This window comes from Papio anubis, chromosome 7 (assembly GCF_008728515.1).
Source record: "Papio anubis isolate 15944 chromosome 7, Panubis1.0, whole genome shotgun sequence".
Classification (NCBI taxonomy): domain Eukaryota; kingdom Metazoa; phylum Chordata; class Mammalia; order Primates; family Cercopithecidae; genus Papio; species Papio anubis.
Genome location: NC_044982.1, coordinates 75890287 through 75904118, shown reverse-complemented (window position 1 = coordinate 75904118; position 13832 = coordinate 75890287). Strand labels below are relative to the sequence as shown.

Below are 13832 nucleotides of genomic sequence, written 5' to 3'. Positions count from 1 at the left end.
GTAGCCCATTAGGCAGTTGGACAAGTAGTGTAAAAAAAAGACAACAACCTATGGCAACTATCACATTATCCTTCTTGATATCAATGGCAACAGTTATTAAACACAGACCAACTGGCAGCATGTGCTTCTTTCCTCTCCTTGATTATAGAAGGATGACTAGAGAGAGGTGAATATTCCTCATATAAGCATAGTTTGATGTTGGGATATTTGCATGGAAATTGTTTCTAAATTGTAAAAGGAGAAAACTGTAAAATGACTCAATCTGTAAGATGCTTACATTCTCTTATGAAACAATAAATAGGCAAAAATAGATTGTCTTTAAGTTTTAAGGAGACATTTATATACCTTTCATTTAAAAAATATATTTGATTTCATGTTTGGTTAAATTTTTTTATAGCTTCTAAAGAATTGCTTCTAAAAATTTTTTCATTGCGTCCCCTAGCTTTCTAATTTTCCCCTCAGAGAGCCACACTTTCCTCACACTCACCATTCCCCTCTGACCACCACCATATTTCTATGAAAAGTGGGAATAAGATTGGTTTTGACTATGTTTTAGTTCTCATTCAAGGAGAGTGTTGGTAGAAAAGAGTGTCTGACCATTGGCAGTACTGAAAGTGTGAGCAGAATAGGACAAATGAGGACTAACAAGAAATTAGGGTCTTCTTAATACTAATAAATAATATCAACACTGACATGGGAGAAAGCTAAGTTAACTCACTGATTAATTGCAACAAGAGCTTTTAGAGCACTGGTTACTGTCCTTGAGCTAGTGAACTCCCATTTTGAGGAATATTGTTTTAAACTATCTTTTTAGATAAGTGACTAAGAAAAAAATAAGTTTTAGTTCCTTATGTCTTCTAGGCTTTTGCACTCTGATCGAGATCCTATTCCAGATGTTCCTGCAGTATACTTTGTAATGCCAACTGAAGAAAATATTGACAGAATGTGTCAGGTAATATGGGTTCTTATTTTCTGGACTCCTGAATTTGGAAACAGATTTTTTTTTCAAGAAAAATTCTTAGATGTCCAGGGCGACAAATCAGAAATTCCTATGCCTACTTTCTCACCCTGATTTTTGAGACTATCTTTGAATTCCAAAGAGCCTGAAAGACTTAAAACTTTTGGCTGAAGAAGTATTATACAGTAGTCCTCCCATATCCACAGTTTCACTTTCCACAGTTTCAGTTATCCACAGTTAACCAGGTACTGAATATATTACAGTAGTGAACATATTACAGTATTTTGAGAGAGACCACATTCATATAACTTTCATTGCAGAATATATTTTATAATTGCTCTATTTTATTTCTGACTATTGTTGCTAATCTGTTACTGTGCCCAATTTATAAACTATAAATTAAGTTTTGTCATAAATATGTATGTATAAGAAAAAACATACAGTTCAGTACTATCTGGTTTCAGGCATCCACTGGAGTCTTGGAAAATAACCCCTGCAAATAAGGGGAACCACTGTACTGGTAAAGTCTGAGTCTGGCTTTAACAAACAGAAAGCCTAAGTATATTGCCTTTCTAACTTATAAAGCATTTTCCTTTTCTAAAATAATAGTGAGATTAGGAAGTCCACGCTGGTGCAGAAGCACTATAAGGTAATCAAAGACCCAGGCTCCTTCTATCACTGATCATTCATCTTTAGTTTGTTGGTTTTCCTTGTCTTGCTTGTTGCTGCTCCCGTAGGCATCAAATCTATGTTCACATCAAGAAGAAGAGGGAAATGGACTGTGCCAGCCCTGACTGTTGATTTTGATCAGGAAAGCTAAGCCTTTCCAGAAACTCCCAGAAGACCTTTATTTATTTCTCACTGGGTAGAATCAATTACAAGGGTGACTGCAAAAGTCAATATTTAGATGAGTATATTGTCACCCCAAAGAAAATCTAGCAAGATTCTTTTAGCAAGGAAAAGGAGAAAAATAGATGTTGGATAGGTAAGTAACAGTGTCTTCCACAGGTCACAGCATCTTTGTTATTGACTGTTGAATCAAATTGCTGTTTAAATTGTTACGAAGTTTGCAAATTTTGTGTTCTGTGTAGCTTTATGATGCCCAGGTTTCTCTTTTACCCTGCGTAAACTCAAGTATACTATTCATGAGAGAGGTACCACTTACAATGTCTTCTTCCGTTTTTTTAATAACACCTTGATTGAAATTATAATTCACATACCATGCAATTCACCCATTTAAGAAGCACAAGTGTATGATTCATTGGTTTTTAATATAGTCACAGAGTTTTGCAACCATCACCACAGTCAATTTTAGAACATTGTCATTACCTCAAAAAGAAACCTGGTACCATTTATCATATCCTCACGCCTCCCCCATCCCCTTCCATCCCTAAGCTACCTTATGTTTCTGTGTATTTGCCTACTCTGACCATTACATATGAATGAACTCCTATAATATGTGGTCTTTTGTACATGGCTGATTTCTCTTAGCATAATGTTTCCAAGGTGCATCCATATTGTAGCATGAATTGGTACCTTATTCCTTTTCATGGCTAAATGTATTCCATTGTGTGGATGTACCAAATTTTGTTCATCCATTTACCACTTGATGAACATTTGGATTGTTTCTACCTTTTGGCTATTAATAATAATGTTGCCATAAATATTCATGTACAGATTTCTCTGTGGACATGTTTTCAATTCCCTTGTGGCCATAAACACATAGGAATAGAATTGCATGGTCAAATGATAACTCTCTGTTTACCTTTTTAGAAACAGACTGTTTTCCAAAGTGTGGTTGCACCATTTTATAGTCCCACCAGTAGTGTATGAAGGTTCTGATTTCTCCAGATCCTTGCTGAACACTTACTATCCGATATTTTTATTGTAGCCATCCTAATAGGTTTGCGTGCCATCGCAGTGTAGTTTTGATTTGCATTTCTATAATTGATATTAAGCATCTTTTAACATGCTTATTGGCCATTTGTATGTCTTTCGAGAAATATCTATTCAGATCATTCACCCAGTTTTTAATTGGGTTGTCTTTTTATTGTTGAGTTGATAGAATTCTTTTTATATCTTGGATACTAGACATTCACAAGTTTATGATCTGTAAATATTTTCTCCCAGTCTATGGATTATCTTTTCATTCTCTTGATAATTTCCTTTGAAGCACAAACATTTTCAATTTTGATAAAGCCCAGTTTATCGTTTTTTTTTTTTTTTTCCTTGAGTTGCTTATGCTTTTGGTGTCATATTTAGGAAACCATTCCAGATTCTTGTGTTTTCTTCTAAGAATTTTATAGTTTCAGCTCTTACATATAGGTCTTGATTCCATTTTGCATTATTTTTATATATGGTGGGATGTAGGTGTCCAACTTTATTCTTTTGCATGTGGCTATCCAGTAGTCCCAGCATAATTTATTAAAGAAAGTATTCTTTCCCTAGTGGATGGTCTTGGCAACCTTGTCAAAAATCAGCTGACCATAGATACATTGTTTTATTTCTGAACTCTCGGTTCTATTGCATTGATATCTGTGTCTGTCCTTATGCCTGTACCACACAGTGTTGACATCTTTCACTTGATAGCAAGTTTTCAAATTGAGTAATTGTGTCCTCCAACTTTGTACTTTTTTTCAGATTATTTTAGCTTTTCTTGAATTTCCAAATTAAGATTAGCTTGTCATAAGTTTTGTGCTTTTGTTAAATTTTTTCTTTCATGTGTTTAATGCTTATTATGAATGGAATTCTTACTCCATTTTTAGGATTGTTCATTGCAATTGTATAAAAATTCAATTGATTTTTATATATTTGTCTTGTATCCTGCAACTTTGCTGAACTTATATGTCCTTTTGAAATGTATGCATCATTCTTTGACCACTTCCTTACCTTCTGGCACAATAATATATTCCAATATAGCCTAGGATTTTACTTTCTCTGTCTCAGCCCAGGATTCGGACATTTTTCTCAAGAGCTCTGGTTGCTTTCTGTAAAGAATGGTAGTTAGGAATCAGGATCTAGGCATTAGGTATACTCATTGTGACTACAGTGTCACTGTTCTTAGGTCCTCTCAATGGAAAAAGTTAGGAAATTATGTATTTATACATACACTTTTATATCTATATTTATTTCTACAATTCTCCCTCTCTTCTCCTCACCTATCCAGATTAATAGATAACCTCCAAAAGTGTTTCAGCTTAGCAACACAGGATTCACTCTAGCGTTTCCCTTTTCTCTTTACATATTTGTAACTCCTTTCTCAGAGTGAAAAAACATGGTTCCCAGTATCGTGAACATATTACTTATTTCTCAATCCTCATACATAAATAATCTCTTGACCTTGATTGAACCACTACCCTGATCACCTTCCTCACAAAGGCTTTTCAACCCCTCAATTTTTCACATTTTCACATCGCTGAAATCAGGTACATCTTAAAATTGATCATGTCACAAAATTTTATTGGCATCATTAATTCTTAGTGTTACTTAAAATGATGGTTCCGGTTACAGTCAGTGACATCTTAGATTTGAGGAAATACAGTTATTTCAGTATCTATTTGCTAAAAGTATAAGAAGATAAGTAAATTTGACTTAAGAATTTGCATAACTTAAATTGCACTACTTTTGAGCAACTGAGAAGAAATACTTCTAGAATTGGTAATTGGAATTATAACTTGTCTGTGTGCAATGAAGGATTTGTTGTGTCATCACATGTCCAAAACAGTTGAAGATCGTGTCTGCCAAATATAACAAGCGTTTGCTATATTATTGAGCCATATTTGGATATTTTAAGAAGAATGCAGATAGGCTATATGAAAGCAGTTTGTACTGTATTGTAATTAATGAGATTTTGTTGATAATATAATTTTATTACTTTATTAAGATACATTTTAGTTACATCTGATAACCAGATAACCAGTACTACTTCAAAGCTTTTTTCTCTTGGGATACTTTTTTGGATTGTCATTTAAATATCCTGTCTTTTAAATACAACTTTGCTCTTATGGTATTTGAAACATGTATTCATGGTCTTCTTTATCATGTAAGAATGAAGTTTTCATTGTATTGATAGGATCTTCGAAATCAACTATATGAATCATATTATTTAAATTTTATATCTGCTATTTCAAGAAGTAAACTGGAAGATATTGCAAATGCAGCATTAGCAGCTAGTGCAGTAACACAGGTAGCCAAGGTAAGAGAGTTTGGTTGGTTGATGACATTTTGTCAATGTAAAATTTAACACTTCTGAAACCTGTAGTTGGCGTAGGTATCTATTTGACAGATGACCAGAACGACAGAAATGTTTAGGCTCAATACTTTTTCTTTAGAAAGAGTTCTAATAATATAAATTATCTTCAAGTTGAACTAGGCAAAATAAGCCAAACTAAAGGAACCTATTATTTAATGAATTTGAAAGACAGAAATAAAAAGCAGAATGAGTTTTGCTTTAGTCTGTCATTTGTATCATCTTTTTAGGTCAACTCAGAAATCATTTGACAGTTGTATTGTCATAAACTGTATTGAAAGTATGTTGACATTGTTTTATCTGTAATCATTATAATCATCATACTATTTCCAGATCTTTTTTTACTTAGGAAAGAGGATCCAAAGTGCCCGTGTTGCATATTGAGATCCAAAGTGCCTCTGTTGCATATTAAGAGAAAAAGAATCCATGACAGGCCAGCAATTCTACATCATAGTGACATTTTAGTCACGTTCAGCTTCAGTTATAAATCAATTTGTAAAATATATTTCAGGTTATAATCCTGTTATGCTCTGTGTTTCTTGAATTTGGACAAGGTATGCATTAAAGTTCCAGACAACTATCTAGTGCAAGTAAAAGACTAAACAACCATGCATATACTTTCTATTCTTTTTCTACTGATAGATTTTTCATTCTTAGATTTAAATAGACCACCAATATTTCTGATTAGTTTTTGAGGCTTATGCCTTTAATCTTTGTGCTCAAAATTTATTAACTTCACATAAAATAATGGGAACAACTTTTGTTTTCTTTCTTGTTTTGTTTTGAGACAGTGTCTCACTCGCCCAGGCTGGAATGCAGTGGTGCAATCTCTGCTTGCTGCAACTTTCACCTCCTGGGCTCGTACCACCCCATCCAGCTATTTTTTTTTTTTTTTTTTATGTTGTGTAGGTCTCAAACTTCTGGCCTCAAACAGTCCTCCCACCTCAGCCTTCCAAAGCTCTGGGATTACAGGTCCAAGCCGCCTCACTCAGCCTTAATTTGGTTAACTAAATTCAGTGTATTTCAAATAGTTCTCTTAATTTTTCTTCTACTTTGCACTTCCAAAGAACTGGCATAACTTTTTCCCACTTTATTATAAAAGTTGTTGGTGTAAAACAATTACTGTGACTTTCTTAGGAAAATGTGATGAAAATGATTGTTAAAATTGTATGTTTTCTTCAAAATTAATATCCATTCCCATCACAACCACAATTTAAGTTCTCGTATCTGCTTAAATTTTGTTTTCTCAAAATGTTACTCTCCTCCTCCATATTTATTGCCCAAAGGCTTGTTTTTATTGCCTTAACTTATTCTTTACTCCTCATTCTTGTTCAACTAGGCTATTACACAGTACGATTTCTAGTTATTGAATGTAATTGCAATTTTTTTTTTCATTTCTACCATTGGTAGGTTAGAGCAAACTAAATTTACTTTCAATATGGCTATATTGTAAGATTGATTTGTAAACCTTTTCTTTTGTTTCTAGGTTTTTGACCAATATCTCAATTTTATTACTTTGGAAGATGATATGTTTGTGTTATGTAATCAAAATAAGGAGCTTGTTTCATATCGTGGTATGTAAAAATAGAAATGTTGCAATTCTTTGTTAACAAAATGAATGGTATACTGTAAGAAAAAAAGTGAATATGTTTAATGGACTTCAAAACTAGCTCGTTTACAGCAGTACAGCTATAGAAACTTTTTAAAAGCACACAGAGAAAACAAGGCTCAGACTGAATTTTATTACATTTAAACGTTTAATAAACCTGTTTTATAAACTCAAGGAAGTACCAATTCTCTGACCTTTTCTGTACCCCCACAGCAACTTGCATGAATGGTTCACTCATGGCAAGTAAGACAATATTTTAGTAGCAGAATTCAAATTTATCATCTAGTACTTTGATCTTGGACAAGAACAAGTTAGCTTACTTCTCTGTGCTTACAAAACACTGGAACCAGATGGTAAGTTCCCTGAGAGAAGAGAATGAATCTTTTGGTTTCATTGAGCTCTAGAGCATCCGTTCTCGTGGAAATTCCTGAAAGGATACAAGTATTTGCTGAATGTTCATGTGAGAGATTTTTGACAGTGGTTATTATTCATAGAAATCTATTTACAGTTGCATTTTAAATGAATTAGCAAGTTATTTAAGTTACATATTTTAAAACCTAGTTTTCCTGAAGCCTTTAAATTGAATATGAATTGTGTTACATTGTTTCTAAATCTGGTAAAGTGAAATGAAGCATCTTTATTTTTGATGGATTAACTCATATTGAACAGACTAAATTTTCCTAATCAGTCCCCTTTAACAAGCTTAATCGGAAAACTTGGTGTGTTGAATTCTCTTAAACATTTTAAATTTTATTAATAAATTCAGAATATTAAGTGGGTTTTTTTTAGGTACTGTACTTCATATACCAGACCAGACAAGTTTATAATTCTAACAAGCAAAATCTGCCCAAGTGTTTAAATAATTATTTAAAAATAATTAAATTTGTAATGAGTGTAAAATTTGTTAAATATTTGTATACTTATAAGTTTAATTACATTTTTTTTACCTGCCAGCTTTTTTTAAAAGATCACATGTTTGAGGTTAATTGCGAATTTTAAAGTATAATCACATGGCTAATCACCCAGATTCTCAATAATGATAATAGTAATAGCTCACTCTATGCCTATCAGTGTTTTCAGTGTGTTACAATGTAAGCTAATTTAATCCTCAGAATAACTTTATGAAGCAGAAATTATTTCCATTTTCAAGAATGGAAAACAGAGACATAGCTATTAAGTAACTTGATGAGGAAATGGTAGAGCCAGTTTACTAAACACAGGCAGTCTCACTCCAGAGATAACATTCTTTATCATTATGTAATCACATACCTAATTGTCTCAAATGTTACAATGCTTTAAAAATTTTAAACAAATATTCCTAAATATGATTATATTAATATCATGGTATTGATTTGCAAATCTTTTTCATTCTAAACTTTCCATGGATTGGGAGCAAGCAGATTTATTACCTCAGTCAAACTAAGACTACTATCTTAGACAAAGCAAGCCATTACCTCAAGTTGAGGTGAGGTTATTGATTAGCAGTTTATGACTGTTAGGGTTACTTTTCATTCAGAAATGTGGAACTAGGGTGTAGGACTCAAGGGCTGGATGCTTCCATGTAGATTTTTCTAGTGCCAGTAATTAACAAAAATGTACTAGTGATTTAACTAAAAGGTTTGAAGTGTCTACAGATCACTTGTACCACTGATTAATAAAATGAATTGGGTGTGTTTCCTTGAATTGATATCCCCTGAATGCATATAATGCAGATTGTATCCTTTATGATATTTATTTCATCTGATTGAAATAGATGGTATTTGCAACACCTGAGTAAGGGCCCATTTCCTTCTTTTAGATTCTGTGTTGCCTGATTGAATTCTTTTGTGTGTTGTCTGATTGAATTCTTTTATGTGTTGTCTGGGTGGGCCAGGCTTTCTATAGATAATTGGAGTTATCCAGTTGAAGTCTGGTTTCCTCTTATGGTAACCACAAGTGGTATTAAATTTTATATGTGTTTTCACTTTCAGGATATTGGGACATTAAAAATACTTTGTAAATAATAGTTTAGACAATCTTTCAACATATAGTTATTGATCTACTTCATCAGATGCTGGGCCTTGATATTGTGAGAGGAAGATAAGTCAGTCAAGGTCTTTGTCAAAGACAGTCTACACAGCAATGTTTCTTAAAGCCTAGCCCCAACGCCTATTTGCATTAGAATTGCCTAAGGTGCTTGTCAACATTATAGGTGGTTCCCCCCGCCCCCAAACAGAGTCTTGCTCTGTCGCCTAGGCTGGAGTGCAGTGGTGTAATCTCAGCTCACTGCAACCTCTGTCTCCCAGGTTCGAGTGATCCTCCTGCCTCAGCCTCCCAAGTAGCTGGGATTACAGGCGTGTGCCACCACACCTGGCTAATTTTTGTGTTTTTAGTAGAGACACGGTTTCACCATGTTAGTCAGGCTAGTCTCAAACTCCTTACCTTAGATGATCTGCCCACCTCAGCCTCCCAGAGTACTGGGATTACAGGTGTGAGCCACCATGCCCAGCCTCAAAATTACAGGTTTTTTAGAATTATTCATATCCATACAGAATCCCTAAAGGAAAGGGATAAGAATCTTTAATTTTTAAAAACTTCTGGAGAGTTTTTCCCCATATTCCCTGAGTGATTCTTAGTAAAGTTTGGGAACTACTTATGTATACTCTTGTAGATCAGAAGAGAAATTTATATAACTTAATATAAAGAAAATGATATGCGATGTTGGTTGTGCCATAATTTACTTGCATTTCCTTTTCTGGCTGTAGTTGGGTAACAGAATCAGTAGTTTCTTGAGGCAATCTGGTGTTTATGAATAAAGCTATGGAATATGATATTTATTTTCCTGTTTGCTCTGGCAAAAATTTTGTTAGTTTACATCATGGGGTTGTTTTTCTTATTAGTAGTCTCCTAATCTCTGATATTAAGGTAGTTTGTTGTGGTTATTTATTTTTCTCTTTGAGGTGGTATAATTTTTAACAGATATTTGTTCACTTAAAAGAAGTTTAAAGCAGGCAGGGTGTGGTGGCTCATGCCTATAATCCCAGCCCTTTGGGAGGCCAAGGTAGGAGGGTCACTTGAGCCCAGGAGTTCAAGACCAGCCTGGGCAACATAGGGAGACCCATCTCTACAAAAAAAATTGTTTAATTAGCAGGGCGTGGTGGCATGTGCCTGTGGTCCCAGCTACTCTGAAGACTGAGATGGGAAGATCACTTGAGCCCAGGAGGCTACAGTAAGCCATGATCATGCCTCTGCACTCCCTCCTGGGTGACAGAGCAAGATCCCGTCTCACAAAAAAAAAGAAAAAAAAAAGTTTAAACCAAAAAGATTTCGCTTACTGAGTTTTATTGTGTATCACTTAAGAGTTTAGTAATAATTTTAGGAGTTTCATAAAGATGAGGCATAAGTTTGGCTCAGCGTTTTCTCCTTTTCCTATGTCATTTTAGCCATTAACAGGCCAGATATCACAGACACGGAAATGGAAACTGTTATGGACACTATAGTTGACAGCCTCTTCTGCTTTTTTGTTACTCTGGGTAAGTTTTCCAGTCTTTATGGTTATTTTTCAAAGTAAATTGTTTAACAAGTAATTTTAATGTGTTACACTGTAATGTGATTCTTTCTCACTTACCTGGATCTCTAGAGGTTCTCGAGTGGAGTAAAATATGTATTCAATAGTATATAAAAACATACTTCCAATGACTTGATGTGGTTCTCTTAACATTTAGCAGATCTTTTGAGTTGTCATTTTAGATGTCTTTGGTAATTATAATTTTCTGCTATATTTGAATGCCTTGGTGGTGACTTCAGCGCCTATGTGCCTGTTAATTTTCTTTTAATATTTCATTATTAAAAATTTCAAACACATTTCTAAATAGAGAAATAAATGTTTGTTAACTGTTAAGTTCAGATGCCCAAGGCTCCAGAAAAGTTTATGTATATAATACTAATCTACCTACACCTTCAAAATTTATTTTTAATTTTTTTTTCTTATTTTCAACTTTTAGGTTTGGGAGATACATGTGCAAGTTTATTACAGGGGTAAATTGCATGTCACTAGGGTTTGGTGTACAAATGAATTTGTCACCCAGGCTATGGGTATGGTACCTGATAGGGAGTTTTTTGACCCTCATCCTCCCTGCTCAGGTTGACCCCAATATCTGTTATTGTCATCTTTGTGTCTTTTCTTTTTGTTTAGCTCCCACTTACAAGTGAGAACATGGGGTATTTTGTTTTCTGCTTCTGTTAATTCCCTTAGAATAATGGCCTCTAGTTATATCTATGTTGCTGCTAAGCATATGATTTCACTCTTTTTTATGACTCTGTAGTATTCCATGATGTATATGTATCACAAATTCTTTATCCAATCCACCCTTGATAGGCATCTAGGTTGATTCCATGTCTTTGCTATTGTGAATATTACTGCAATGAACATATGGGTAGATGTGTCTTTTTCATAGAATGATTTATGTTCTTTTGGCTGTATACCCAGTAATGGGATTGCTGAGTCAAATGGTAGTTCTGAGTTCTTTGAGAAGCCTTCAAATTGCTTTCCTCAGTGGCTGAACTAATTTACATTCCCACCAACAGTGTATAAGTGTTCCCTTTCCTCTGTAACCTCACCAACATCTATTATTTTTTGACTTTTAATAATAGACCTTCTGACTGATGTGAGATGGTAACTCATTGTGGTTTTAATTTTCATTTCTCTAATGATTAGTGATATTGAGCTTTTTTTCATATGCTTGCTGGCCACGTATGTCCCTTTTTTTTTTTTTTTTTTCTTGAGAAGTGTCTGTTCATGTCCTTTGGCCATTTTTTAATGGGGTTGTTTGTTTTTGCTTGTCAATTTGTTTAAGTTCCTTATAAATTCTGTTGGATGCATAGTTCACAAATATTTTCTCCCATTCTGTAGGTGGTCCATTCACTTTGCTGATAGTTTCTTTTGCTCTGCAGAAGCTCTTTAGTTTAATTAGGTCCAATTTGTCTGTTTTGGTTTTCTGGTTGTTTTTGGAGACTTCAACATGAAGTCTTTGCCAAGGCCTGTGTTCACAATGGTGTCTAGGTTTTCTTCTAGGATTTTTATAGTTTGAGGTCTTACATTTAAGTCTTTAGCCCATTTTGAGTTTATTTTTGTATATGGTGAAAGGAAGGGGTTCAGTTTTAATCTCCTGCATACAGGTAGCACCACTTACTGAACAGGGAGTTATCCCAGCACCACTTACTGAGTAGGGAGTTCTTTCCCTATTGCTTGTTATTATCAACATTATCGAAATCAAATGATTGTAGGTGTGGGGCTTTATTTCTGGGTTCTCTAACCTGTCCCACTGGTCCGTGCGTGTGTTTTTGTACCATGCTGTTTTGGTTACTACTTTGAAGTCAGGATGTGTAATGCTCCCAGCTTTGTTCTTTTTGCTTAGATTTGCTTTGGCTGTTCAGGCTCTTTTTTGGTTCTGTATGACTTTTAGAAAAATTTTTTCTAATTCTGTGAAAACTGACATTGGTAGTTTGGTAGGAATAGCACTGAATTTGTAAATTGCTTTGGCAGTATGGCCATTTTAATATTGAGTCTTCTTATCCATGAACATGGAATATTTTTCCATTTGTTTGTGTCATCTCTGATTTCTTTTCATTTTGTAATTCTTGTTGTAGAGCTCTTTCACCTTCCTAATTAGCTGTATTCCTAGGTATTTTATTCTTTTCGTGGCTATTGTGAATGGGATTGCATTTTTGATTTGGCTGTCAGCTTGGATATTGTTGCTGTATAGAAATGCTCCTAGTGTTTGTACATTGACTTTTGCATCCTGAAACTTCACTGAAGCTGCTTATTAGTTGTGGGAGCCTTTGGGCAGAGAATATGGAATTTGTGAGGTATAAGGTAACATAGCCTGCAAAGAGATAGTATGACTTCCTCTCTTTCTATTAGAATGTCTTTTATTTCTTTCTCTTGCCTGATTGCTTTGGCTACGACTTCCAGTGCTATGTTAAATGGGAGTGGGTGTCCTTGTCTTATTCAAGTTCTCAGGGGGAATGCTTACAGCTTTTGCCCATTTATTATGACGTTGGCTGTGTGTTTGTCATAGATTGCTCCTATTATTTTGAGGTATATTTCTTCATTGCCTAATTTGTTGAGGGTGGTTTTTTTGTTTGTTTGTTTGTTTGTTTTAGATGAAGTCTCGCTCTGTTGCTAGGCTGCAATGCAGTGGCACAACCTTGGCTCACTGCAACCTCCGCCTCCTGGGTTCAGTCGGTTCTCCTGTCTCAGCCTCCCAAGTAACTGGGACTACAGGCACACGCCACCACGCCCAGCTAATTTTTGTATTTTTAGTAGAGATGAGCTTTCACCATGTTGGTCAGGATGGTCTCAATCTCTTGACCTCGTGTTCCACCTGCCTCGGCCTCCCAAAGTGCTGGGATTACAGACGTGAGCCACCACGCCCAGCTGGGGGTTTTTTAAATAAAGTGATGGTGAATTTTTTCAAAAGCCTTTTCCGTGTCTATTAAGATGATCATATGGTTTTTGTTTTTAGTTCTTTTTATGTAGTGAAGCACATTTACTGATTTGCATGCATTGAATCAACCTTGCATCCTGGGAATAAAGCCTACTTGATCATGGTGGATTCATTTTTTTTGGATTCAGTTTGCTAATATTCTGTTGAAGGTTGTTGCACCTGGATTCATCAGGGGTATCAGAGTGAAGTTTTATTTTTTTGTTTAGTCTCTGCCAGGTTTTGGTATGAGAATGTTACTGGCCTCATTGAATGAGTTAGGGAAGAGTCCCTCCTCCTCGATTTTTTGGAATAATAGTAGTATTGGTACCAGCTCTTCTTTGTATATCTGTTAGAATTTGACTGTGAATCCATCTGGTCCAGGGCTTTTTCTGGTTCGTAGGTTTTTTCTTACTGATTCAGTTTTGGAATTTGTTATTCCAGAACTTCAGTTTCTTCCTTGTTAAATCTTGGCAGGTTGTATGTTTCCAGAAATGTATACATTTCTGTTAGGTTTTCTAGTTTGCGTTCATAGAAGTGTTTGTAATAGTC

General features: G+C 34.8%; 1 protein-coding gene across 7 annotated transcripts in view; it reads left to right on the top strand.

Annotated features, from left to right (window-relative positions):
- Positions 1-13832, top strand: part of SCFD1 (sec1 family domain containing 1) — a 104622-nt gene that overhangs the window by 11781 nt on the left and 79009 nt on the right. For 3 of the 7 annotated variants that reach the window (XR_002523287.2, XM_003901676.5, XM_003901677.5), the window contains 4 exons: positions 862-952; positions 5031-5153; positions 6694-6781; positions 10239-10328. Coding sequence is in view for 6 of the 7 variants with exons in the window: in XM_003901676.5 (XP_003901725.2) it covers positions 862-952; positions 5031-5153; positions 6694-6781; positions 10239-10328 (392 nt within the window). In the remaining variant the exon portion in view is untranslated. Of the gene's footprint in view, positions 1-844; positions 953-1773; positions 1944-5030; positions 5154-6693; positions 6782-10238; positions 10329-13832 lie in introns of those variants that run through there. The other 4 variants (XM_009211345.4, XM_031668212.1, XM_021941098.2 and 1 more) reach the window with 4 other exon arrangements.